The sequence below is a fragment of the Vulpes lagopus genome, chromosome 8 (assembly GCF_018345385.1).
Source record: "Vulpes lagopus strain Blue_001 chromosome 8, ASM1834538v1, whole genome shotgun sequence".
Lineage (NCBI taxonomy): Eukaryota > Metazoa > Chordata > Mammalia > Carnivora > Canidae > Vulpes > Vulpes lagopus.
This window is the reverse complement of record NC_054831.1, coordinates 107,981,089-108,004,273: the sequence shown is the minus strand read 5'-3', so window position 1 is coordinate 108,004,273 and position 23,185 is coordinate 107,981,089. Positions and strand designations below refer to the sequence as shown.

The 23,185-nt window shown below is 55.8% G+C and overlaps 2 protein-coding genes across 5 annotated transcripts; one reads left to right on the top strand and one right to left on the bottom strand.

The window, feature by feature from the left end:
* Positions 1-512: 512 nt before the first annotated feature.
* Positions 513-8,786, top strand: POLR2C (RNA polymerase II subunit C). Its single transcript, XM_041765575.1, has 9 exons — positions 513-672; positions 828-877; positions 2,773-2,841; positions 3,210-3,262; positions 6,027-6,155; positions 6,579-6,630; positions 6,808-6,976; positions 7,118-7,192; positions 7,777-8,786. The coding sequence occupies exons 1-9, from the start codon at positions 587-589 to the stop codon at positions 7,919-7,921; spliced, it is 828 nt and encodes a 275-aa protein (XP_041621509.1). The 5' UTR covers positions 513-586; the 3' UTR covers positions 7,922-8,786.
* DOK4 (docking protein 4) lies at positions 8,738-21,385 on the bottom strand. 4 transcript variants are annotated; one of them, XM_041765571.1, is made up of 9 exons: positions 21,305-21,385; positions 15,717-15,950; positions 12,312-12,419; positions 12,040-12,154; positions 11,715-11,834; positions 11,428-11,650; positions 10,643-10,781; positions 10,338-10,461; positions 8,738-10,221 (listed from the first exon to the last, which is right to left on the bottom strand). In XM_041765571.1, the coding sequence occupies exons 2-9, from the start codon at positions 15,780-15,782 to the stop codon at positions 10,103-10,105; spliced, it is 1,014 nt and encodes a 337-aa protein (XP_041621505.1). In that variant the 5' UTR covers positions 15,783-15,950; positions 21,305-21,385; the 3' UTR covers positions 8,738-10,102. The 4 variants fall into 4 exon arrangements, with proteins under 4 accessions (XP_041621505.1, XP_041621504.1, XP_041621506.1 ...); XM_041765570.1 differs by lacking the exon at positions 21,305-21,385 and adding an exon at positions 16,454-19,935; XM_041765572.1 differs by lacking the exon at positions 21,305-21,385 and adding an exon at positions 16,454-19,935 and having other exon boundaries at positions 15,717-15,947.
* Positions 21,386-23,185: the final 1,800 nt, after the last annotated feature.

The following is a 23,185-nucleotide window of genomic DNA, read 5'->3' as shown; positions in this document are numbered from 1 at the left end:
ATGACTACCACCCACCTGCCATAACTAGGCAAGCTGCGAATGATGCGTTGAGATAAAAAGCATATCTTCCTGCAGTTTCAGAAGAGTATGAGCCAGACTTTGACGAAGTTACACTTAATGTTCTTCCATAAATGTGCAGATTTACTTCATTCCCTTAAAGGCATCCTAGTATTCCTATGATCGTGTATTCTACGTGGTCTCTGTCAGCAGACAGTTCGTTTTGTTATCTTTGGCCGTTATGAACAGTGCTGCAGGGAGCGCCCCCGAACCTGTCTTCGCTTACGACTGCGGGCATTTTCGCAGTATGAATTCCTAGAAGTGTTACTGTTGAGTGGAGGGCGTGCACACGTTTTGCCAATTCCCGCCCGCGCCTGCCTGGGCCCGGTGCGCTTACGGCCGCTGGGGAGTGTAGAACCTGCGGCCCAGAGCCGCGGCGGCCTCCGGGCGACAGGCGGCGCTGTAAGCGCGAGGCGGCGGCGGTGGCGGCGCGGGCCGCGCTGGTCCACTTCCGGCGGCGCGGGCCGCGCCGGCCCACTTCCGGCGGCGGCGGCGCCGAGTCCCAGCGGGCGGCGGGCCGGGGGGCGCCATGCCGTATGCCAACCAGCCCACCGTGCGGATCACCGAGCTTACCGACGAGAATGTCAAGTTCATCATCGAGAACACGGACCTGGCGTAAGGCCCTGAGGGAGGAGGCGGGCGGCTGCGGAGCGCGGGGGACTGGAGCCCGGGCCGGGCCGCAGAGCGGGGCGTCCGCCTTGGGAGGGTGGGCGCGGGGTGTCGGTGTCGAGGCTGCGGCGCGCTCACGCCGCTTTGTTTGCATCCCTCAGGGTGGCCAACTCCATCCGGAGGGTCTTCATCGCCGAGGTGCCCATAATAGGTAAGCGAAAGCCGCCTGTCGTGGCCAGCCCCCTCCGCACACCTCGGAGCACACCCTGCCCCCAGCCCTTGGTTGGGGCGGCGCGGCGGTGGTTCTGAGAACACAACAGTGCTGGGCATTCGCTCGGACCCTGTACCCTCGGCCCGGGGCCGCTAGGGTCCACTCCTAACGTACGGATCGGCGCAGAGTGGATGGGAGTCTGCGTACTCGGGTGTGAATCCGTCCCGTCTGCTGCACGTAGGGAACGTAGAAGCGCCAGGCATTGTGCTAGGAACTGGGGACCCAAAGCTGCATAGTGCGGGGTTCTTGCCCTTGTGGAGCGCACAGTGAAGTTGCAGGGCAGAGGCGAATCCACAGATGACACGACTGTGGGACAGATGTGCATCAGCAAGCAGTTCAGGAGAAGTATGACTGCAGCGTTTGCGGTGTTTGGGGGAAGGAAGATCTGCTTTAGTTCCAGCAACCCCACCTCGGGTGTTCTTCATGTGTATAAATATTACAAGTATTTTCTGAGTGTTGACTCAAACTTTGGGTTGGAAAACGAAGTGTAACTTCCGGCTGCTGCACTCCCTAAGGAAATGAGCAGGCCAAATGATTGGCAAATGAAAGAACATCGCAGTCTGCACTATCGTCATCCCCAGTCACTTCTTCAGCTTGGAGCTTGGAGTGCTGGTTCTCCCCCGTCCCTAGTCATTCCAAGTCTCTGGGTCTCAATTTTATCATGAGTAAAATAAGGAAGTTGTGCTTTATGATGCAGCCCTGATGTTACAAGTCTAAACGGCACTCTTCCCACAGATTCAGTTCTGCAAGTAATACTGAGCACCTGTTACATTGCAGGCCACACTGGGAAAGCCAAAGGCGTTTGAAGACTCCATCCTCTCTGATTTTTCAAAGCTCTGCAGTAGAGACAAGACATACACAAATACAACACAAGGCAAAAATAGGACAAATGTCTTTAGTCTGGTCAGAGTTTTGTGAGGGAGTATTAGTGTCTGTTTCGTGGAGGTCAGGCAAGGCTTGGTTTATAGGAGGCTCAGAGGATCATAACTTCCCCAAGGGAGGGTAAGGTCATGTGGGGTTGGAGGGAGTAAGAAGACAGAAAAGCTTGGCTCATGGGTCTTATCTGACTTGGGTTGGGGAAGCATTAGCGTAGGACAAAGCAGATTGGGTCCTAAATGTCTAGTCTTCTGACTCCCATTCCTAGTGTCCACACCCTTTATTTGGTAGTTGGCCACTTATGAATTTGTTTGCGTATAGATACTTTATTTATAAATGAATATGTTTTTAAGTGAAGTGTGTGTGGGGGAATACAGTCCTTACCTTTATTAGCTCGTTGCTGGTCGGAATTGAATTTGATACTTAGTATGCTGTGCCCACTGAATTCTTTAAACGTTAGTTGGTTGATAAAAAGACTTAAATTGGGTAATCTGGTCATTGCATCATAAAATGATAAACAGACCATAAGTCTGTTTTTTGTGAGATTTTCTCTATTTTAAGTGCCCATGTAGTTTGTGTTTGATTTGGTGTTGACATGCATAGCAGACATACATGCTTCCTACAGAAATATTCAGCTCAAGGAAACATGTTCCCAATCCCATGATTAGTATCCCTTAGTATTCTCTAAGTCAATATTTTGAGTGGGACAGCACACCTCCCACCCCTACCCTCACCCTGCATTAAATCTGAGTAGGGAAGGGAGCTGTGTTGCATGTGGATCTTGTTAAAATGCAGATCCCTTGTCCCCACTCAAGCTGCAGAATCAGCCTCGGGCTGCCTGGCCCAGACCTCTGTAATTTAGTAAGCATTAGATGATTTTTAAATCAGGAGAATAACTGCTGTAAGTCTTTAAGTAAATTTGGTGGCTAAACTGCATGTTTGCTTGCCTTATTTTTTAGCCATTGACTGGGTCCAAATTGATGCCAATTCCTCAGTTCTTCATGATGAGTTCATCGCTCACAGACTTGGTGAGTGCTGGGTGTTGAAAGGTGAGAGGGAGGGGGCTGTGCCTGACGTCAGAGGAGGAAGCCTCACTCCCATAGGGATTTCTAGGTTCTCCTTTAGGCTTGGCCATTGCCATTGGACTTTTTTTTTTCTTTTTTTTTTTTTTTTTCTTTTTAACAAAGATTTTATTTACTCATGAGACACCCAGAGAGAGAGAGAGGCAGACACACACACAGGCAGAGGGAGAAGCAGGCTGCATGCAGGGAGCCTGACGTGGGACTCAATCCCGGGTCTCCAGGATCACACCCTGGGCTAAAGACGGCGCTAAACTGCTGAGCCACCCAGGCTGCCCGATTTGGACTTCTTTAAAGTGCGTTTCTGTTTCTTCCAGGACTAATCCCCCTGACTAGTGATGACATTGTGGACAAGCTGCAGTACTCCCGGGTATGTTGTGTAATTGGGCGGAAGGGGCAGGAAGGAAGCAGTTCTCAGAGGCATTTTCCTGACCTCTTACTTCCAGCTGGAGATCGTGGAGATGTTGCCTAGAGCCTAAAGCAGACACAGGGCCTCAGTTCTGATAGGCCTCAGATTGTTTAGGCTTCAGGGGCATCAGGGAGTCTCTCCAGCCACACAAGATGGGAGATATACACCAGAATACCCATTTATACTCAACAGTGGGGGCAGTGCCTTTTCAGAGTCTAATCTATTCATACTGTTTTCCAGGGCGCCCTTCTCAGTGATAGGAGCCTGGAAGGCTAAAGAGAGTCAACAGAGGGTTGGAGAGTTTGGGGGGCGGGAGGGTGAGAACAAAGAAAGGGAGTGGGAACTGTCCCCCATGGTAGCACCTGAGAGACTGGAAGGCTGGCATCTGCCAGATATGTGCCTCTCCCTGTAGGTAATGCTCATTAAACATGCCCCTTCCTCGAGGGTCATGTTTATTCCCTGATATGTTAACAGGCCTTGGACTTGGCAGGAGTGGGACAGGATTAAGTTCCCTGCTTCTTTTCCCCAGTGCTGTGTTAGGTAACAGTTTGAGACTCTTTTCTCTTGGTGACTTTGGGTGATCCTGAATCAGCGCATCATCTGATATTCCCAAGGGCATGTCATTTTTGTGGTGGTAAATTTGATATATGTTATAAATCTGTATTTTTTTTTTAAGAGATATGTGGAGCTTACCTGACCAGTAAGCTCACTCCTGTCAAACAACTTGTCATATTCTAACAATTTGCATACAGATTTTTGTCAAAAATGAAATGTCACAAATATTGGTGAGGATAGTTGTACAACCAGTTGAAGAGCAGTTTGGCAATGTCTTGGGTAAAAGTACCCATGCCCCATTGACCTAGTGTCCATTAAATTTTTTTCTAGTATTTAGTGAACAAAGACAGTATGGTTCCCACTCTTTTTTTGGCTTTTTCTCAAAATCTGCAGAAAATTTAGAAACCTCAAATAATAGATCGTTATTTACTTTTCACCTTTAGTTGTCAGTTAACATTTTGCTACATTTGCTTTATTTTTCCTATCCATGTTATTTTTGCTGAATCCTTTGGAAAAAAAAAGTTGCAGATACTATGACACTTCTCTCCTAACTACTTCACGCTTATCTGAAGAGTAGGGATATTTTCCTATGTGACCATGTTGTCATGCCTAAGAGTGTTAGCATTAACTTGTCATATTTGTGCACCATCCTTATTCAGATTTTACTAGTTGTCCCCTACATGGCCTTTTTTTTTTTTTTAATACACAGAGAGGCAGAGACATAGGTAGAGGGAGAAGCAGGCTCAATGCAGGGAGCCCGATGTGGGACTTGATCCGGGTCCCCAGGATCATACCCTGGGCTGAAGACAGTGCTAAACTGCTGAGCCACCCGGGCTGCCCCTTTCTTGCTTTTTGTTTGTGCGTCAGTCATCCAGCCAAGATTAGTGCATGCATTTGGTTGTTCTACATACTCCTCTTTAGCCTCTTAATCTCAGATTTCTCTTCTTTTGTGTTATATGTATATGTTTTTAAAGATTTTATTTATTTGTTCATCATGAGAGATGGGGGAGAGAGGCAGAGACATAGCCCTGGGATCACGACCTGAGCCAAAGGCAGATGCTCAGGGATCCTTGGGTGGCTCCGTGGTTTAGCGCCTGCCTTTGGCCCAGGGCGTGATCCTGGAGTCCTGGGATCGAGTCCCACATCAGGCTCCCTGCATGGAGCCTGCTTCTCCCTCTGCCTGTTTCTCTGCTTCTCTCTCTGCCTCTCTCTCTCTCCCCCCCCCCCCCCCCCCCCCCGTCTCTGTGTGTGTCTCTCATGAATAAATAAATAAAATCTTAAAAAAAAAAAAAAAAAAGCAGATGCTCAACCGCTGGGCCACCCTGGCACCCTCATTTCACAGTTCTGATGAGGCTCTAGGTTGCCTTCCTGCCTCACCTGTGTATGACTGCATACTATGCACATGTGGCCCCTGGTTCTCTCTCATCCTCTCAAAAGCATCAGAAGCAGGTTAGATTTTCCTGCTGGTGTGAGGGGGAGAACAGTTTGCTTGGTTACATTCCAGTAACCCTTCTTGCCCAAAGTAACACTGTAGCAGATGGTCCGTAACAGAGGAATGGGTTGTTTCCAGTGTCAGTTGCTTACAGAACTATTGGTAGTTATTGGAGCTGAGTGATGGTTAGATGGTGTCAGCTTCTTAGACTTGCTCTGCTCTGGTGAATGTATGAAGTTTTCCATAATGGAAAGATTTTTGTTCGTTTTTAAGAAAAGGTTAGTAGTCTAGAACTTGAAAGGTACATTTTTGTGTTGTGCCCTGGATCATTTTATTTTAAATGATGGTGACATTCCTGTACTAGTCCACTTGGTGCAGGGGAAGCTGCACTATAGAGCATGAAGGCATCATCCTTTTACTTAATGCCTTGGTTCTCTGAAGAAGAGCACCCTGAAGTCCAGGGTGAGATGTTAGCAGTGTCTGCCCCAGTAGTGGCCTGGCAGCTGGTGGAGGTGGAAGGAAAATGAGGGTGCCAGTGGGTATAGTTCTCTCTGAACTGGGAAGTGCCTGCATTGAGCAGCATGTGAGATAGGTGTACCAGATGGACATGGCCCACAGAAGCTTGGAGCCAATCACCAGCCATTTTACAGATAAATTTTAAGGGTATGAAAAGCAGGAAGCTCAGGATTCACCATCTCTCCGTGAACTCATTCCTGCTTCTCCTCTTGCCTCTGTCAGGACTGCACATGTGAGGAGTTCTGCCCCGAGTGCTCGGTGGAGTTCACCCTTGATGTGCGGTGCAATGAAGACCAGACTCGGCACGTCACGTCTCGAGACCTCATCTCCAACAGCCCTCGGGTCATTCCGGTCAGTGTCTCACCACACCCTCCTTACCCAGGATCTTGTCCTCTTTTTGGCTCGAAATGGGCCAGATTCAGGTGGTTTCTTAGAAGATGGGGATTTTCCTTGTGTTACCCTCTGCCTTCCTCTGAGTCTGGTGCCTAAAGAGCACTAATAATGGTGGACAGGAGCATTATTGGTGCTGTGTGCCTGCCCATCCTGTCACCCAAGAACCCTTTTAAAGGCCACAGTACTGTTTTGACTGAGAAGGCTGTCACCATGCCTTGAGGTGGAGGTTGGAGTCCAGCTCCAGCACAGATTTAGTCCTAGTAGGTACTTCTCCCCCCACCCCCACCCCATTCCCAGGCATCCTGTCCCTGGTTTGGCAGGTGCTGGAAGAGGTGACTGGGGAAGTGAACAGCTAATAAATGCCTCTGTTTGGACTTACAGGTGACATCCCGGAACCGAGATAATGACCCCAATGATTATGTGGAGCAGGACGGTAAGGACCTGGAAGGAGTGTGTGAAATTTACCCAACCTGCCGTTTTGCAGGCCAGCAGAGAGGCAGAGACCCAACACAGCCTCTCATGCTGCCTGGTTTCCCTTTGGCATTCCAGGTCAGAATTGAGGGGACCATGTCTCTACTGGCCCATGACTAACTTCCACCTTTCTCTGTAGACATCCTCATTGTCAAGCTGAGGAAAGGCCAGGAGCTAAGACTTCGAGCCTATGCCAAAAAGGGCTTTGGCAAGGAGCATGCTAAGTGGAACCCTACTGCAGGGGTAGCTTTTGAATATGATCCTGACAATGCCCTGAGGCACACCGTGTACCCCAAGCCCGAGGAATGGTATGTTCTTGTTGGAAGTGAAGGCAGGGTGGGTTGGTGTGGAAATGGCCCCTAGTGACCGTGTTGGGGGCAAGCTCACTGTGGATAGCAGTGCCCCAAAAGCAGCAGTAACTACCTGTGCTGACCTGTATTTGACCTCAGGCCCAAGAGTGAGTACTCAGAGCTGGATGAAGATGAGTCACAGGCTCCCTACGACCCCAATGGCAAGCCAGAAAGGTAAGACCCCGGTCCAGCACCTGAAGATGAAGTGAGGAGGAACAGATGGTGTCAACACAGGTTCTGAGCTGGGAAGACTCTTCCCTCACATCCTGGTGCCCTCGAGCTGAGGGAGGACCGAGAACTGCAGAGCCCCATGCCCTGTGCACATCCCAAAGCCAATCATCCTCCCCCTAGTCACTGAGGGACAGGGGGTCCCTCCTGTTAGCCACTCCCCTCCACTCTGAGAGAGACGGCTCAGTCCAGAGCCAGAAATGCCTCTGTCTTCTGATGGTGAATATCAGAATGCTGGAGCATGTGCTACTGCTCATTGGACCTTCATGTTTCTCCTCTGTGTGGAACACATCCCTCAAGTGTTTTGAGGTTTCCCCGGTAGCTTTTTGAGGTGGCCGTGGCCTCCTTGAAGTCCTGTAATATGCATTAGGACTGCTGTTAGTAAGAGGTTGGAGGTCAACTCTGGGGCAACGCTAGGTTTCAGGTGGGAAAGGAGTCCAGACCCAGAAGGGAGAGAGCACAGTCCAGGGCTGAAGCTCGGGCTAGCCAGCCTGCCTCGTGGAGAGCTCTCACCAGACTCTTCTTTGTAGGTTTTATTACAACGTGGAGTCCTGTGGCTCTCTGCGCCCTGAAACAATTGTCCTCTCAGCCCTCTCTGGATTAAAGAAGAAACTAAGTGATCTACAGACCCAGTTAAGCCACGAGATCCAGAGTGATGTACTGACCATAAACTAGCGGCAGCTCACCTGTTTCTGCAAAAAGGGGGGGATCTAGGCCAGTAGCTGGCTCTCTATTCTCTCCAGAGATTCTTCTAGCTTCTGGAGTCTGGACAGCTGTCGCTCAGGCTGCTTGGCAAGCCATCATTACCCACTAGAAAGGTAGCGGAGGGGAAAAAGGAGTCCCCTCCCAGCCTTGCTTAGTTGCACAGATGGCCAGGGGTGCCACTGGTATCTGAGGCAATGTAGGTTTTACTAGACCTCTAGCTTCCCTGGTTCTGCCCACTAATTACCAGTAGCATCCCAGACATCCCTTCTAGCCCATTTTATAATGTGCTAGGGAGATTTGGGGGGGGGGGGGGTTCTTCTGAGAACCACAGAGCTAGACTCCTCTTCTGGTCATTTGGGGTCTTTAAACCCTTTCTGTCCTGTCCAAATGTTGGGAGTTTTCACATTTGTGCGTTGGGCTTCTGGTGTTAGGATGGAGTCCTAGAACCTAGTGGTTCCCTACAAACCCTTCCAGTCTCTGCCCAGAGCCAGCGTACTGGTACTTCATTCAGATCCCCAAGTATCCCTCATTTACCTTTAAAGAATAGCGTTAGACTCCGGCTGCCCCCCACCCCAGATAAACCCTGTATTTCATTCTCTACTCATCAGTTACAAACTTCACTGCCAGTGGCCTGATGATTTAAGTTTGGGAGTTGGGGAGTGAGGCCCTTACTGAAGGTCTGGCCTTGACTCTGTAGCCTAAAGTAGTTAATTAGTCGGTGGGAGAAGCCAGGAGCAAACCAGAGATCTGGTACAGAAAGGAAGGGATATTTATTAACAGGAGTTGTCTTTTTAAAAGTTTTTATTTTTGGCAATAAAGAGCACAACATAATCTCCTTCATGCGTCATCATCGTGCCACTAACTTGAGCCAGCCAGCCCTGCCTCCTTCTCTCTCCAAGGCCTTTGGCCCCAGGCTCCCTTCTTCAGACTAATTTATTCCTCTGGGTGGTCATGCCCTGGTCAGGTTTGGAGCTGAGCTGGCTGTGACCCCTCCCTGGATCCAGGGCTCTCCTGGAGAGGCCTCCTGCTGTATCCTGCCCCAACTTGAATAGTGGTTATTTACAACAAGATCTGTTCCCACAAATCAGAACCCTAAAGTATTAAAACAAAAACACACACGCAACCAAAGGTTTGATGGGAATAGAAAGATAGCCCTTCTGCAAGGTAGTCAATAAATACCAGCACTAGAAAATCAATTGCTTTAATTGCATTTCAGCAGGGAGCCTCAGCACCATGTGGGGAAGAGGAAATAGGAAGGGCTCGGTTTCTGAGTGCTTTCGGCTGGCCAGAGGGTGGCCAGACAGGGCAGAGGGGCTTCCTCTGCTAGGACATCATCTACCCTGGGTCAGTGAGAGGGGCAGCAGGCGTGCTCCCCACAACAGTCCTGCTGCAGCCTGCCCTCCTGGGCTGGCTCTCGGGCAGGGAAGAGCTCAGGACTGGCCGTCTTCCACCTGGCTGAGGTAACCAGCACCCCTAACCCTGGGGTATCTTAGCCTACTAAGCAGGAAGGCGCCTGGGCAAAAATTCTATTTTGAACCCAGATTTTCACCTGAGGTGTCAACCAGATGTCACCTCTGCTTAAAATTCCCAAGTGCAAGGCTGCCAAGTGGCACAGTGTAAGCTGCCACTCTGAGCCCAGAGGAACTGAGAAGCCACCTGCCGTCTTAGCCCCTGGGCTGCCCGGGGAGAGCCAGCAGTTACAGCACCAGCCGGGAGCTCTGTCTGCCTCCTCTGGTCCTGGCAGCTCAAGCAAGCCCTGGCAGCAGGAGGGCTGTACTATGGGGGCCAGGGAACAGCTGCCCTCACATTCAAAAACAGCCTTGACTGTGACCTGGTCAGGGGATTAAAAAATGTATATGTGGTATCGGGGAGGGAGGGGGGAAATCTCATTAATATAGAATATGTCATAAGCCATATATATTAAAATCATGAACAGTATATAGTCCCACAGTAGCTCCAGCCCCTCTCACATGCTCTGGTGGTGTGGCCAGCCCTTTGCCTTGGTCCAGCCTCACCCCTGGGGGCAGGGAAGGGACAGCTTGCTCCGTTGCTCCAGGTCTTGGCCAGCAGCCCCCTGAGGCCGTCCACAGTATGCCGCAGCCAGCTCAGCAACAGGCAGCCCCAGCAGTCCTGGGTGTGCCAGCCCTGCTGTCACGGGGCTGGGGTCCTGGCCTCGCTGCTGTCCCCCTGGCTGGGCTTTGGCTTTAGCAGGATGAATCGGTTGAGGAGGTCTGTCTCTGAGCTAGCCTGCGCTGCCCCATACCCCTCACCTGTGGACAAAGAGGCAAGTTCAGGACTCAGGTGCAGGTCAGAGGACCCCTGGCCAGAGGCCCTGTCCTCCACAAAGCCTTGTGGCACGGGAGTGGAGGACACTGCGGGGACTCACCGGCATAGCTGGAGGCCTCAGCAATATTCTGGGAGCCTGTGATGTGGTGCCAGTAGGCGCTTCGGGGCAGCATGGTAGTCGGTGTGCAGGGGTAGGAGTAATGTTCCGTGCCCTTGTTCAGCAGCTATGGAACCAAGAAGGGGAGGGTCCCTCCCATTAGCCCTGGGGGCTGTGGCTTCCTCCCAGGCACCGGCCTGATCAATACCCTGCCCGCCTCTCTGGAGACCACTGGCGAACTCAGGCACTCGGCCTGCCAGCCCTCCAGCCTCCCCAGTACCCTGGACTGGCTGATGCCCATGCCTCACCCTCACGTTTTTCTCCATCTCCAGCAGGACGCGCTTGTGTTGCTCAGCAATGGCCAAGGTGGCGCTGTGGACCCGCTGGTAGATCTGTTCCCCTTCCTGGGTCTGGAAGGTGTAGAGCCCTTCACCGGCATCACACATCCTAGGGACACGAGAGGCACCCAGGGCGTGGTCAGGCTCTCCAGCGCTACAAACTCGTTCCACAAACCCTGACCTGCTGGGGAGCAGGGGACTGTCCACACAGCCTAAACGTGCTGGGCACTTTGTGTACCAGTGATGTAAATGCTTAACAAGAATTAGCCCAGTCGTCTCTCACACCATTACGGTTTCGTCTATTAGGAATTGTCTCAAACTGTTTTGCATATGAGGAAATAGGCACACAGATGGTCAATAACTGAGCCAGGGTTATACCGAGCATAAGCCTTGGCCTACCGGCTCCAGCGCTCAAGCTATGAGGTGCCCAGGCCTCACTGTAATTCTGCGAGGATGGGTACCCTTATCACCCCCCTATTTGACAGTGAAGAAACAAAGCCTCAGTCCTCACACGCGGAGCTGTACGTGCCAGTGCCAGCCTTTCAGGTGAGCCCAAGCGGTTTGACTTGGTTCACAGGTGCGCTTGACCTGCCTGGCGTGCGCCTCAATTTCTTCATCTGTAAAAGGGGGATTTTACCTTCCCTCTGGTTTTCTATGCTGATAAATAAGCTCCCAGCACAGTGTCAGACACAGAGTGAATGGCAGCTGACAGCCTGACCGTGGTGGGACAGGGTGGGGAGGTGAGAGGGTACTACCGGCCAGCCTCGAAGGTAAAGCGTGTGGCATCCCGGCCATAGCGACGCAGTGAGCAGAGGGGCCACGAGACGAGCTTCACGCGGGGGTTGTGTATGTCCCAGAGGTAGATGTTCTCGTGGGTGATCTGCAGCTTGCACTCGCCGTACACGTCCAGGTTGGGACAGGGCAACAGGAAGACGTTGAAGCGGTCTGGAGTGGGAGAGAAGCAGGCCTGGAGCCTCCCTAGGGGAGGACTCCTCTCCCGTCCCCCGCCCCCTGCCCCCTTGCAAGTAGTGCCGGGCCTCACCTGTCTGCTCACACTGCACTCCTGGGGCCAGGAGGTCCGGCTCTCCCAGACTGATGTCGTTGAGTCGTGAACCCAGACACTCCACAGACAGTGTCTTGTACCATTCCTCTGCCTCCAGCTCTAGAGAAAATGGTACCTCGTGCCAACCCAGGGGCCCCCCGCAGCCCACCCCATCTGCCTCAGTCTGAAGTATACCACCGCGCAGGGCCTGGAGGGCAAGGCCAGTGGATTCTGCTGGGCCTGCTCTACCAACTCCCGACTGGACCACTGGACCATGACTGGCCCAGAGGAGGCTGGATGGAAGCTGGCAGCCCCAGTTCCTCACCTGAGTCACAGGTAAAGGTACGCGCTGAGTCGTCGGTGAATATGATGGCCACCGCCTGCCTCTTGGTCTCCTTGGGGAGCCGAGTGACACACTTGACGTTGCTGATCTCAGTCACCTGGGACAGCATCCACAAGGGACTGAGCCAGGCTGGAGTGCCTCCCTCTGCCTCCCCCACAGTTGTGCCACCCCTAGGAGGGTGCTCTCAGACCTTGGGACTCCGCAAACCATCACTGCTTACAGACTGGGGGGAGCTGGGGCCCAGGCCCCCTAACCTTGGGGCAGCCTCGGAGGCACACTGACTTCTCGTCTGGATACTTCTCCAGCCGCTGGGGCCCCTTGCTGGAGGATTTCCGGAACACCAGCCAGCACCTCCGGTAGATCTGTGGGCCAAGACAGCAGGGGGATCAGGCCTCCTGGGACCACTCCCAGCCAACATGGCCCTGAAATTACCGCTGCCTACCGCAGAGGGCAGTGCTACACAGCCTTCCCCAGAGACCCAGCCCAGGAGAAAACCTGGGGATGGCTGACACCAGCAGGGACTCCTCCTCCCAAATTGAGAAAGCAAGTGTTTCTTTGTGGGCTCTGAGAAAGGCTGTTCTGCAAAGGGTGCTCTCAATCACCCTGTGCTGTGTGCTCAGCTCTAGGCTTTATAATATAAATAGCCAACATCTATTGAGTGCTTCCCATTTGTGCTTACTAGCACTCTTCACAGTTAACCTCAGGGTCACTCTTGAGATTGGTTTGATTATCATCTGCACTTTACAGATAGGGAAATTGAGGTACCGAGAAGTAACAGCTGATAAAAAAGGGTGGTGCCAGCGTTTTTAAAAAGCTGGCTAGGCCCAGAGTTGGTACTTGGAGCCCACTGCATGAACATCCTGCCCAGGACAGGGACTACTCCCCTGCACGTGCTTGCAGCCTGTATATCACCCCAGCCCTTGGTTCTCAGAGCTGGCTGGTAGCTCTTGATGTGGGTGATACCTCCTCATTCTCTGACACCCTGTAGTGTAGGGAGCCAGGATCAGTTCCTTGTTCCAGTTGGAAACCAGAGGCTCCCAGAGTAAAAGGGCAGAGCCAAGAACCTGGGTTTACCCCAGAGCATGGTGCCTTCCCAGGCGAGGTTCCCTCCTGTCCAACCACTGCCAATGACCAAGTGCCTGAAGCCACCTAAATTCTCTGTAGCTTCATGCACTCCTGATGGGCAAGGAGCCAGGGTGCAGGAAGCCGACCAGGCTCCAGGTCTGGCTGGTCAGACCCCTCGAGGGGTGGCCTAGCCACCTGCCCAGACTGCTGGCTTTCCCTTCCCCGCCCCTTCCTCCGTCCCAGGCTCTCTTCCAGCCCAGAGTCTGGCTGGGATGTACCTACTGTCAGCACTGCAGAAGCCTTGCAGAGCCCACTCCCAAGCAATCTCTGTACACCATCTTGCTGACAAACAGGGAGACTGAGGGGTGCCAGGGCAGAGTGGACAAAGCAAGGAGGATGCAGAGCCCCAAGCTTGCAGCCCCTCCACATCCTGCTCTGCTGTGCGGGCATCAGGTCCTGGGCAGGCAGGGCCCCAGACTTGGTGGGCTTAGGCAGTCCCCATCCCAAGAAGCCTCTCAGAACCAGGCCATGAATGGCTCCTATCTGGGACTCTTAAGAGGCATCTCTGCCCTCCTACCCATGGCCCTGGCTCTGTCCCTGGCCTGTCTACCTAAACCACAGCAGGCCTCAGCTCTCACCTGGGGAGCTCTTTTAGGATAGAGACTGTGTTTTCCTCTCAGAATCTTCCCTCCCATCCTGGTAACCTTGTTAGCACAGCTCTGCTGAACAAGTGAATGACCATACGAAGAGACCGTGAATGAATGGATGGATGGATGGATGGATGGATGGATGAGTGAATGAAGGCGGCCGACCCAGATCCGCCCTCCCAGCTTGGGCTCCGTGGAGCCTGCAGTGTTGGGGCAGAAGGCCCAGGGGCCTGAGCAATCAACCTGGTTGCCTGGTTACAGACACACACACACACACACACACACACACACACACGCACAGCCCCAGGGAGCCACTGTGCTCAAGAGCCCTCCTTCCCCACTTTCTCATGGTCTTTGATCAGCACTTCAGAAACAGAAACACTGCTACAGCTCTGCCAGCTGAAGGCCCCGGTAGGTAGGAGGGTCTGCTCCTCATCTCTCCCAGCCCCTCCCAGCTCACCTTTGTGAGCTGAGACAAGAATGGCTGCCCTGGGACAAGAACCACCTGGTGCTTGAGCTCCTCATATCAGACCTGCAGCCGGGAGCTGAATCCTCGGGGCCCAGGAGGACCTAAACCAGAGCGACTACCCCCAGCTCCCAGCCATTCCCTCGGGCTGTGCCCACCTGTAGGCTACTTGGTTCTCAGGTCTCCTCCTAGAATCAAATCCATGTAGCTGCCTCTAGGGCTCACCTTTCTGGTAAGCTCTGCCATGTATGGGGCCTTGGCTCAGGTGGACCCTGGGGACTGCTAGACCCAGGCCCGTGGGAACAAGGAGCCATACTAGGAGCTGGGCCCTAGCTTCACCTCTCCTTGTTCTGTGCTCCAAGCAGGCTCCATCCCTCTCTCAGGACAATAGCAGGGTGGCTGATGCCCACCACGGCCTGGTCTCTTGGGCTGGAACATACTCCACAGGGCCCCGCAGGGCCATGGGGGGTGAGGGGCAAGAACCACCCTGCTTCAGTCCAGTGTCTGGGCAGGGAAGCCCTATTAGAACCCTAGTCCTCCCCCACCCCACTCAGGCTGAGCCAGGAAGCCTCAGAAGTCTGATCTCACCCCACCCCCATCAGGGCAATGGGGGAGGGGAGGAAGCTACAGACCAGAGACGGGCCAAACCCCAGACTTGGGCCCCCTCCATCAGGAGGGTTACCTTCCTACTGGGGAGGGTGCGGCTACCAAGACCCCTCCCTGGAGGTGGGGGAGGGTCAGCAGGGGAACAGAGGCAGCTCTTGGTCGAGCTCGCTCGCCTGAGGTCATTAAGTTGGTCCCTGGAGGGCCTGCCCATGCCCTCTTGGGGTGGGGGGATCATCCTCACCAGGAGCAGGCTGTGAGAGGGTACATGCCCACAGAGGGTACATGCCCACAGAGGGGTGTCTCAGGCCTTGTTCCCACAGACCCCAGCTCTGGGTCAGGCGCCCGGCCAGCAGGGAGCCACCGCCAGCCAACAACTCGGAGGAAAGCAGCCTGTCCCAGAGCCACAGGCCATCCTGGCCTAAGTTTTCATCCATGAACCCCAAGAACACCAGCTTCTGCGCGCCCTGTGCCCTCCCACCACTGCCCGGCCCCACTGCCGACCACTGTCCTCTCCAAACACTCTTTCAACAAGGAAAGCGACAAGCAAGATAAATACCCAAGGACCTGGACACAGGGAGCAACGGAGGCCGGGGAGACGAGGTACTTAAAAGGACAGAGGCCAGGGGAGGGGAGGCCAGGCGAGGGGAGAGGTGGGTCTGGGGCTCAGACGCCCGCACGGCCACAACTTCAACAATGGCAGGGATGCCGCTGGTCGTCGGCAGCCACCGCGGCCGGGCTCCTGGGGCTCGGGCAGCTGGCAGGGCTCGGGGTGCGGGGGGCGCGGGCGGGAGGCACGTGCCGGGCAGCCCCGGTCGGGCCGACTGTAAGTGCGCGACACCGCCCGGGGGACACCCCGCCCCCGCCTGGCGGCTCACCCCCAGCTTCCTGCTCTTCATCCTCACGTAGCCTTGCTTGACGATGTCGTTGAAGTTGGTCGCCATGGCCTCCCCCAGCGGTCCCCGGGGCGCCGGGCCGGCGCGGGGAGGGCCGCCCGGGTGGCCGGCTCCGGAGCCTCCTGTCACCTGTTCCGACGCTCCGTCGCGGGCCGGCGGCGCTCCTCACCTCGCCCGCCTCAGCATTGTTCTAGCGGCTCCTGTGCCCGGCGCCTGCTGGAAATAAAAATGACAGGGAGACTAGACAGTGACATCTTTCTCTTCCCCTGGCTGTCTTCGCTCTTTTCTCCTTCCTCTTCCCACACTCCTCCCCCTCCCCCGCCCGCCTTCCTCCCCTTCCCTCCCCACCCCGGGACGCCAGAACCATTCAGGAAAACCGAGGTGGAGGCGGCAGGAGAAAATGGTCCAGCCCAGTCCCCTCCCTCAGGCCGGGGCTGGCGGTTAACCCCTTCCTGGGAGGCCTGGCGCGGGCTCCAGGGGCCGCGGGCCGCCCCAGCTCCCGTTACAGCTCTGCAGTGACTGGGGGGACCGGCCCAGAGCCAGGCCCCCCTCGCAGGAGCCTCACGGGACAGCCTTCCAAGAGGGGGAAGTGGGGGATCCCAGGAGACCGCACAGTCTGGTGTCCCAGTGAAGCCGAGGCTTCCCGAGGTGCAGGACAAGTCGCCGTGTCAGTCTCAGCAGAAGCTCCCCCCATCCCTACGCCCCACCCCGTTCTCTACCTGGTCCTCTCCAGCCCCGGGTGGCGGGGGAGGCCGAGACTCAAGCCCACTGGGCCCTCCTCCGGGCCCTGGAACTCTTCAGCAGCTCCTCTGGGTGCCGCTTCCTGGGTGGGAGGGCAGAGTCCGGCGGGGCGGGCCCCCAGATAAGCCTGAGGAATGTGCTGGGCCGGCTGGAGGTGGCCACCGGGGAAGCAGTCACCTCGCCCTGGCCCTGGTGCTAGGAAAACCGGCTGGTTGCGTGAGCGCCGGCCAGGCCACCCAGTGCCCCATGCCCTGAGCACGGGCAGGAGTTAACTACCGAGAGAACCAGCCGTCACCTGGCCCTGGGGTTGAGGACACAGCCAGAGAGCTGTGAGGAGCACCAAGGCGAAGTCATTACCCAGCAGGAAATGGAGGTGCCAGCAGGGCTACTCAGAATCAGGCATATGAACAGCTGAGACTCAGACTGGGCTGGGGGAGGGGTCTCAGCAATGACGCAGTCCAACACCCATTCTACAGATGGGGAAAAGAAAGTTGCCCGGAAAGGATAAGCAGCATGGCTGAGGTCACAGAGCAAGTCTAAAGCACAGCCAACAGTGGGAGTTTTAGAGCGGTGCTGCAGGCAGGCCCGGGAGGGGGTGGGGGGTGAGGAGGTGAGGGGGTGGGGCAGTTGGGGGGAATGTCCTGTGCTGCCGACCACCACCTAAGCCCTCTCTGCCATCCAGGCTCAGCGACAGGGCTTTGCCGGCAACAGGGTCCATGCACCCCACCCCCGCCCGTGTCTCCAGGATTGCTAGGTGGGAACGGGGCAGCATTTTTGGGGTCAGCTGGGCATCTGTGCTGCCAGGATGAAGCCCTGGGGCAGGCATGCTGCTGGATCTGCCAGCAACGTGGCATTAATTACTCTCCTGGAGGACTGTCTATTGAATCCCTAACAAGGAACAGATGGGCCTACCCCAGTGGGCACACACAGACCGGGGGTGGGGGGTGCTCCCCTGTCCTCCCTGAACCTGACAGTCTCTTCAGCACATTCTCAGCTGCCTCCCGGCCTGCTCATTCTCTGTCCAGACCCTCCCAGGTGGGACACCCAAGTGCTCTGCCTTCTTCCCATAAAGGCTGACCTGGGGTCCCCACCCCAGCACTGACCCCATACAGCCCTGCGGCACCTGGGCTCTGGCGGTGGGAGACGAGTAAGGTCTCCCTGCTCTGACTCTGCCTGCCCACGGGCTGCCCTGCCCCCACAGCAAGGGCCACCTCCATAAAATTGCCCTCCAAGACCGCAGCAGGCTGGTCACTCACAAGGCAGCAGGCTGGCCAGTGGGTTCCCTCAAGGCAGTGGGAGGCGGCACAGCCAGGAATGTGAATCTAGCGGGCTGCTGGTTCTGGGCACCTACTTCACTCCCCTGTGCCTCAGTTTCCCCAGCAGTAAAAAAATGAGAATAAATCCACTTACTTTAAACGAGGAAATAAATCCATGGGCCCCTGTCTGCCCTCTTGAGCCCAAGAGCTTCTGCCTCGAAAACTAAGGCTATTTTTATTTCAAAGGCTGTGAATGCACCATAACCAAGCCTTCCACCTGCCCAGTGCGGGCCTCTGGTCATGGCTCCACCAACCAGCTACCTTCCCAAGAGACTGTGACGCCAAGCCCTCAGGAGTACCGCCGCTCAGTCTGTCCACACGCCCACACCCTGAGCCCTAGAGTCAGCCCCACAGAAATAAGCCATCTCCACGGGGATCCTGGGTGGCAAAGGGCTTGGTGGCTCACCTGGCCACACTCTGTCCCTAATGAAGTCTGCAAGACTAAGACCCAGCCTGGGATCCAAAATGGTACAGTGAAGGAAGTAAGGGAGGGGGAAAGGCCAATAGATGGATGCACAAATTTGACAGGGAGTGGGATCAGGTGTGGGGGGTACCCAGAACAAACACATCCCCCTGAGGGACGGCATTGCATTAAGCTGGAGAGGTGGCCCAGGCGGAGACTGTGCAGGTCCACTGGGCATCAGGGAGTGTAGCGCGGTAGAGCTCAGAAGGCCAGGAACAGGGCTGAGGCTGCCCCTCCCCTGCCACCCCTCGGGCCACCTTCCCCATCACTCTTGAGCTACCACCAGCAGGGCCTCTCCTGAGCCGAGCCCACAGCCGGGAAGAATGCTGCGCCAATTCGAGGCCTGAGGTCTTGGGCCTGTGAGCTCAGCTCCAAATACCCAGAAAAGCTAAGCAGAGTGCCCAGCAGCCTCCTCAGCACTGCAGGGCCCCCCATTCCTTCTCCCAGCTTGGCATCAACATGGCTGCTCAACCAGAGATGGTGCCCACCCTGAGCCAGGCCATGAAGGACTCCTATCCAGAGAGCCAGATTCCAAGGCCCCTTCTCCCAGCTCTCCCCAGAATGGGCAGGTGTCCTGTGGGACGGGGTCAGGGAGACTCCCCAGTGCCCAGGAGAGGGGCGGGACAAGGCCCCCCTGTCCACCTGCCCCATAGGGCAGCCGCTCTAAGCACTCCCGCCCTGCACCTGGGTTCTGCCTGGAGGCTTTGGCTCCAGAACAAACGCTACTTGCTGCTGTTGGCAACCAATGGTTGAGCAGGAGCGGCTGCCTGCCTGGCTGGGCCTCTCCACTCCATGACTGATAGGATCTTATCAGGGCTTCAGGGACAGCCCTACTGGACAAGTCTCACTGTCGTCTCGCTGTCTCACCCCATGGCAAAGATCCTATCGGCAGGATTCTCTCCAGCACCAGGGATGTTTCCCATCACCTGCACTCTGGCCCTCTCTCCCCCTCGTGTGATTATTATCAGGGGCCAGGAGAGGATCCCTCATCCCACCCCCTGCCTCCACCCATGCAAATCCCTTCATGGAACCTCCACCTCAAACACTGCAGGTCTCACCCACAGTGGGGCTCTGGACAGAGAGGAAGAGAGGGGGGAGGGAACATCTGAACGCTACGGTGTCCTGGGCCCTTAAGTCAGGAAAGCAATGCTATGGGCTGGCACACACTGCCACTCGGCTCTCTCCGGGTCCCTCACCAACCCTCTGGCCTCATCTCCCCCTGCTACCTATGCACGTATGCACGGCCTTCTTCTATCTGTTCCCCAACATGCCTAACTCCTCCCACGCGGGACCACTGCACTTGCTGCTCCTCACCTACAACACCGTTCCCTCACGCGGTCCAAGCTTCATTAACCAGCTTGATTCAGGTCTCAGCTCAGATGACACTTCCTCAGAGAGGCCCTCCCTGGATCACCCGGTCAGCCGCTGTCCAGCCTCACTGTCTTCATCGCACACATCACTATAGCATTGTCTTATTCCTTCATCTCTTCATTTGCTACTTGGCCACTTTCTATCTCCTAGAACATTCTAGAACATCAATGATTCATCTGCCTAGTTGATAGCTCCATCCCAGTGCACAGAATGGGGCTTAGTGCAAAGTGCTCAATAATTGGGGACTGAAGGGAAGGGAGAAGAAATGTGTGGGAAATATCAGGAAGGGAGACAGAACATAAAGACTCCTAACTCTGGGAAACGAACTAGGGGTGGTGGAAGGGGAGGAGGGCGGGGGGTGGGGGGTGAATGGGTGACGGGGACTGAGGCCGACACTTGATGGGATGAGCACTGGGTGTTATTCTGTATGTTGGTAAATTGAACACCAATAAAAAATTAATTTATTAAAAAAAATAATTGGGGACTGAAAACAATTCTCCCTAGGATTTGTCCTCCTCATTCTTATTCGTACCACCACCCATATCCACCTGGGAGGACTCAGCTCAACTTCCAGAGGCATGTAAGTAGCAATGGGCTCCCACTTCCCTGGGTCCCAGGGCTTTCCCAGGGCTGGCTGTCACGACCAGCAAACTGTTGTTCCTGGAGAACCAGCTGGGCCCCAGACCCAGTTCAGTTCAAAGCTGCCTGGGGGAGACAGTACCGCTGACAGTGAGTCCAGGCCCAGCCCGGTTGCGCTACCTTCGTCAGGGTTGTAGGGTGAGGTCATGCTCAGCCCTGCTGCCCTGCACAGGAAGGAAGAGCTAAAAGTAGCCAGCACCCAAGAACAGAGAGGCAAGCAATTGGGTGGGAGGAGGCACAGCTCCTGAAACCCATCCTGGAAGAGGGGCAGAAGAGGCCAGCGCTTGAGCCACATCTCTCTGAGAGGGACCAGAAAAGAATCTGCACTGAACAAGACTAGCCTCTAACCACTGCCATGAATCCTGCTGGGCCTCTCACTGCCCTTGACTTGCAGACCCCTAAACCCCCAATGCTCCATCCAAGCATCCTGGCAACTGTCCTGCACCCAAAAGCTCAGGACTGGCAGGCTGCACAGAGTCCCTGCTCTGCCCACATCACCCAGGTGGTGCTCAGCCTCTGCTCATCCCTCTTTGCAGTGACAGAAAGCATTTAACCAGAAGCAGGGCCTTGGGGGCTCCGGGGAGAAGGTGGACAGTCTCCCATGGCCAGGGGAGGAAGGGTCCAGGAAACGAGGGGAGCTGGCCATGAGTTTAAGTTGTAGGACAGCAACCATTTGCAGGTGGGGTCGGCAGCGGGCTGCGGTACAGAAGTCTCTTGGAATTTGGGGAGCTGAGAGACAGCAGGCCATGGGGGGCAGGAAAGTGGGGAGGCAGGTAGGGTCGGGGCTGCGACGGGCCGGCGGTCGGTGCGGGGCAGGGGTGAGCGCAGGCCCGGACCTTAGGGGGAGCGCCCGGAGTTTCAGGGCCCGGGGAGGGGCCGCCGGGGGTGCTGCTGAGCGCGGGTCCCCGGGCCGCCCTCCGCCCCCGCCGACAGGGCAGGTGGGCCCCACCGGCTCCGAGAGTTCTCGGCGGCGTCGCCGAGGGGCTCGCGGGCTCGCGCGCGGCCTAGGGCCCCCTCCCGCCTCGCGCCCCCCGAGTTACCTGGGCGCCGAGGCCCGGCCCGGGGCGCTGGCTCGGCGGGCGGCGGGCGGCGGGCCAGGCTCATGCCCGCGTCACGGCGCGGCCGGCGGGGGCAGCGGGGCGGCGGCGGCGCCGCTTCGGGGCGGGGAGCGCGACGGAGGCGCGGCCGCGCGGCTGGGCTCCGCGGGGGGTCGGCGGCGCGGCCCCGCGCCCGGTCCCCGCGCCCCGCCCCCCACCCCGGGCCCGCCCCCGCCGTATTTCTTCGAGTCGCGGGACACCGGCTTCCGCCCGGAGTCTCCCCGCCCCCCGCCCCCCACCTCGCGGGCGCCCCCCCAAAGCTCGCCCTCCGCAACCCGCCCAGCCCCACCGCCCCTCCCTGGGCCCCCAATCCCTGCCTCCTGTCGCCTCCCAGCCCCTGAAAGCTGAACCCAGAAACAGCTCCCAGCCCCCAAATCTCAATTCCCGATTCCTTCGGAAATCGCGCGCACACTCACCCCTTGCCCTATCCCCAGTAGGATTCCCAGGCCCCGTCCAGGCCCGGCCTCCCGAGACCTCCTCGGGGTCCCCCTACCCTCCACGCACACTTCCCTGGAGCCGCCACAGCACCTCTCCCCCAGAGGTCAGCTCCCCTGGCAGCTTGCCAGCCCCTCCCTCCCTGTCCCAGTACCCCCATTCCCCACTCCAAAGGAAATCAGGACCTCTGGGAGTAGCGCCTAGGTGGTCTCCATGCCCACTCTTCACTGCTTTAGACCAACTCTACGAAACAAAAGGCCGCACCTGAACAACAGAAACGAGAAATGAAAATGCCTCCAAGTCCAAGCCTTGTCCAGGTGTCCTCAGAGAAAAAGGCCTAATGCAGGGGCGCGGGGGTGGGGGGGGGGACGTGCAGGGAGGAGGGCAGAACCGCAGCACTCACCCATGGAGTCCCTGACCCTGCCTCCGAGACCCTGGGCCTCCTCCTTGCCCAGGCTTGCCCAGGCTTGCCCAGGGAGCTTCTTATGAGGGGGCTGCTTTCCTTTCCCTGGACATTTCCCTGGATAGTCATTGTGGGTGCCCAGGACCACCAAGGATGCCCCCAGGACCCCCAAAAGCCTCCTACCCTGGACCTGAGCTAACCAGCCCCATGCTGCCAGGGAGGAAGCAGCTGCCCTGGTCCCTGCTGGCCAAGCTGGCCTGGGTGTCCACCTTCTGAACTCCCCCATGCATCTCCCAAACATGACCCCACCTGCTTTGCCTCAAACCACAGCCCATAGAGCCCTCAGCACTTGATCCATCGCAGCAAATTTTTTTGCCACCAGAAACCTCTGGAGGACTTTCAGCCTGGGTGGCTCAGTCGGTTAGGTTGATTTCAGCTTGGGTCATAGTCTCAGGGTCATGGGATAGAGCCCTGCATGGGGTTCCACACTCAGCAGGGAGACAGCTTGAGGCTCTCTCTCCCTCTCCCCCCTGCTCATTTGCTCACCTGCACACACTCTCTCTGTCTAAATAAATAAAAACTTTAGGGAAAAAAGCATCTTCTCTAGCATGAGGTTTCACAAATATCTTCCTTCTCTATCCTCATCATTTTCACCCAATCCATTCTCTGTGTGCATTATTGTCACCTAAATATTTTTTAATTAAATGTTTTATTTTGAGATATTTGTAGTCATATGACATTGTAAGCTACAATACAGAGAGATCCATGTACCTTTACCCAGTTTCCTTCAATGGTGGCATTTGTGCTAGAGTACAATATCGCAGCCCAGATACTGACATTGAAAAGGTCAAGATTTGGAACGTTTCCATCAGCACCAAGATCTCTCTCTCATGTTGCCCTTTATAGCCATACCCACTGCCCTCCCACCCTTACCCCTCCTTCACCCCCAGGGGCAACCACCAATCTGGTCTCTATTTCTATACTTT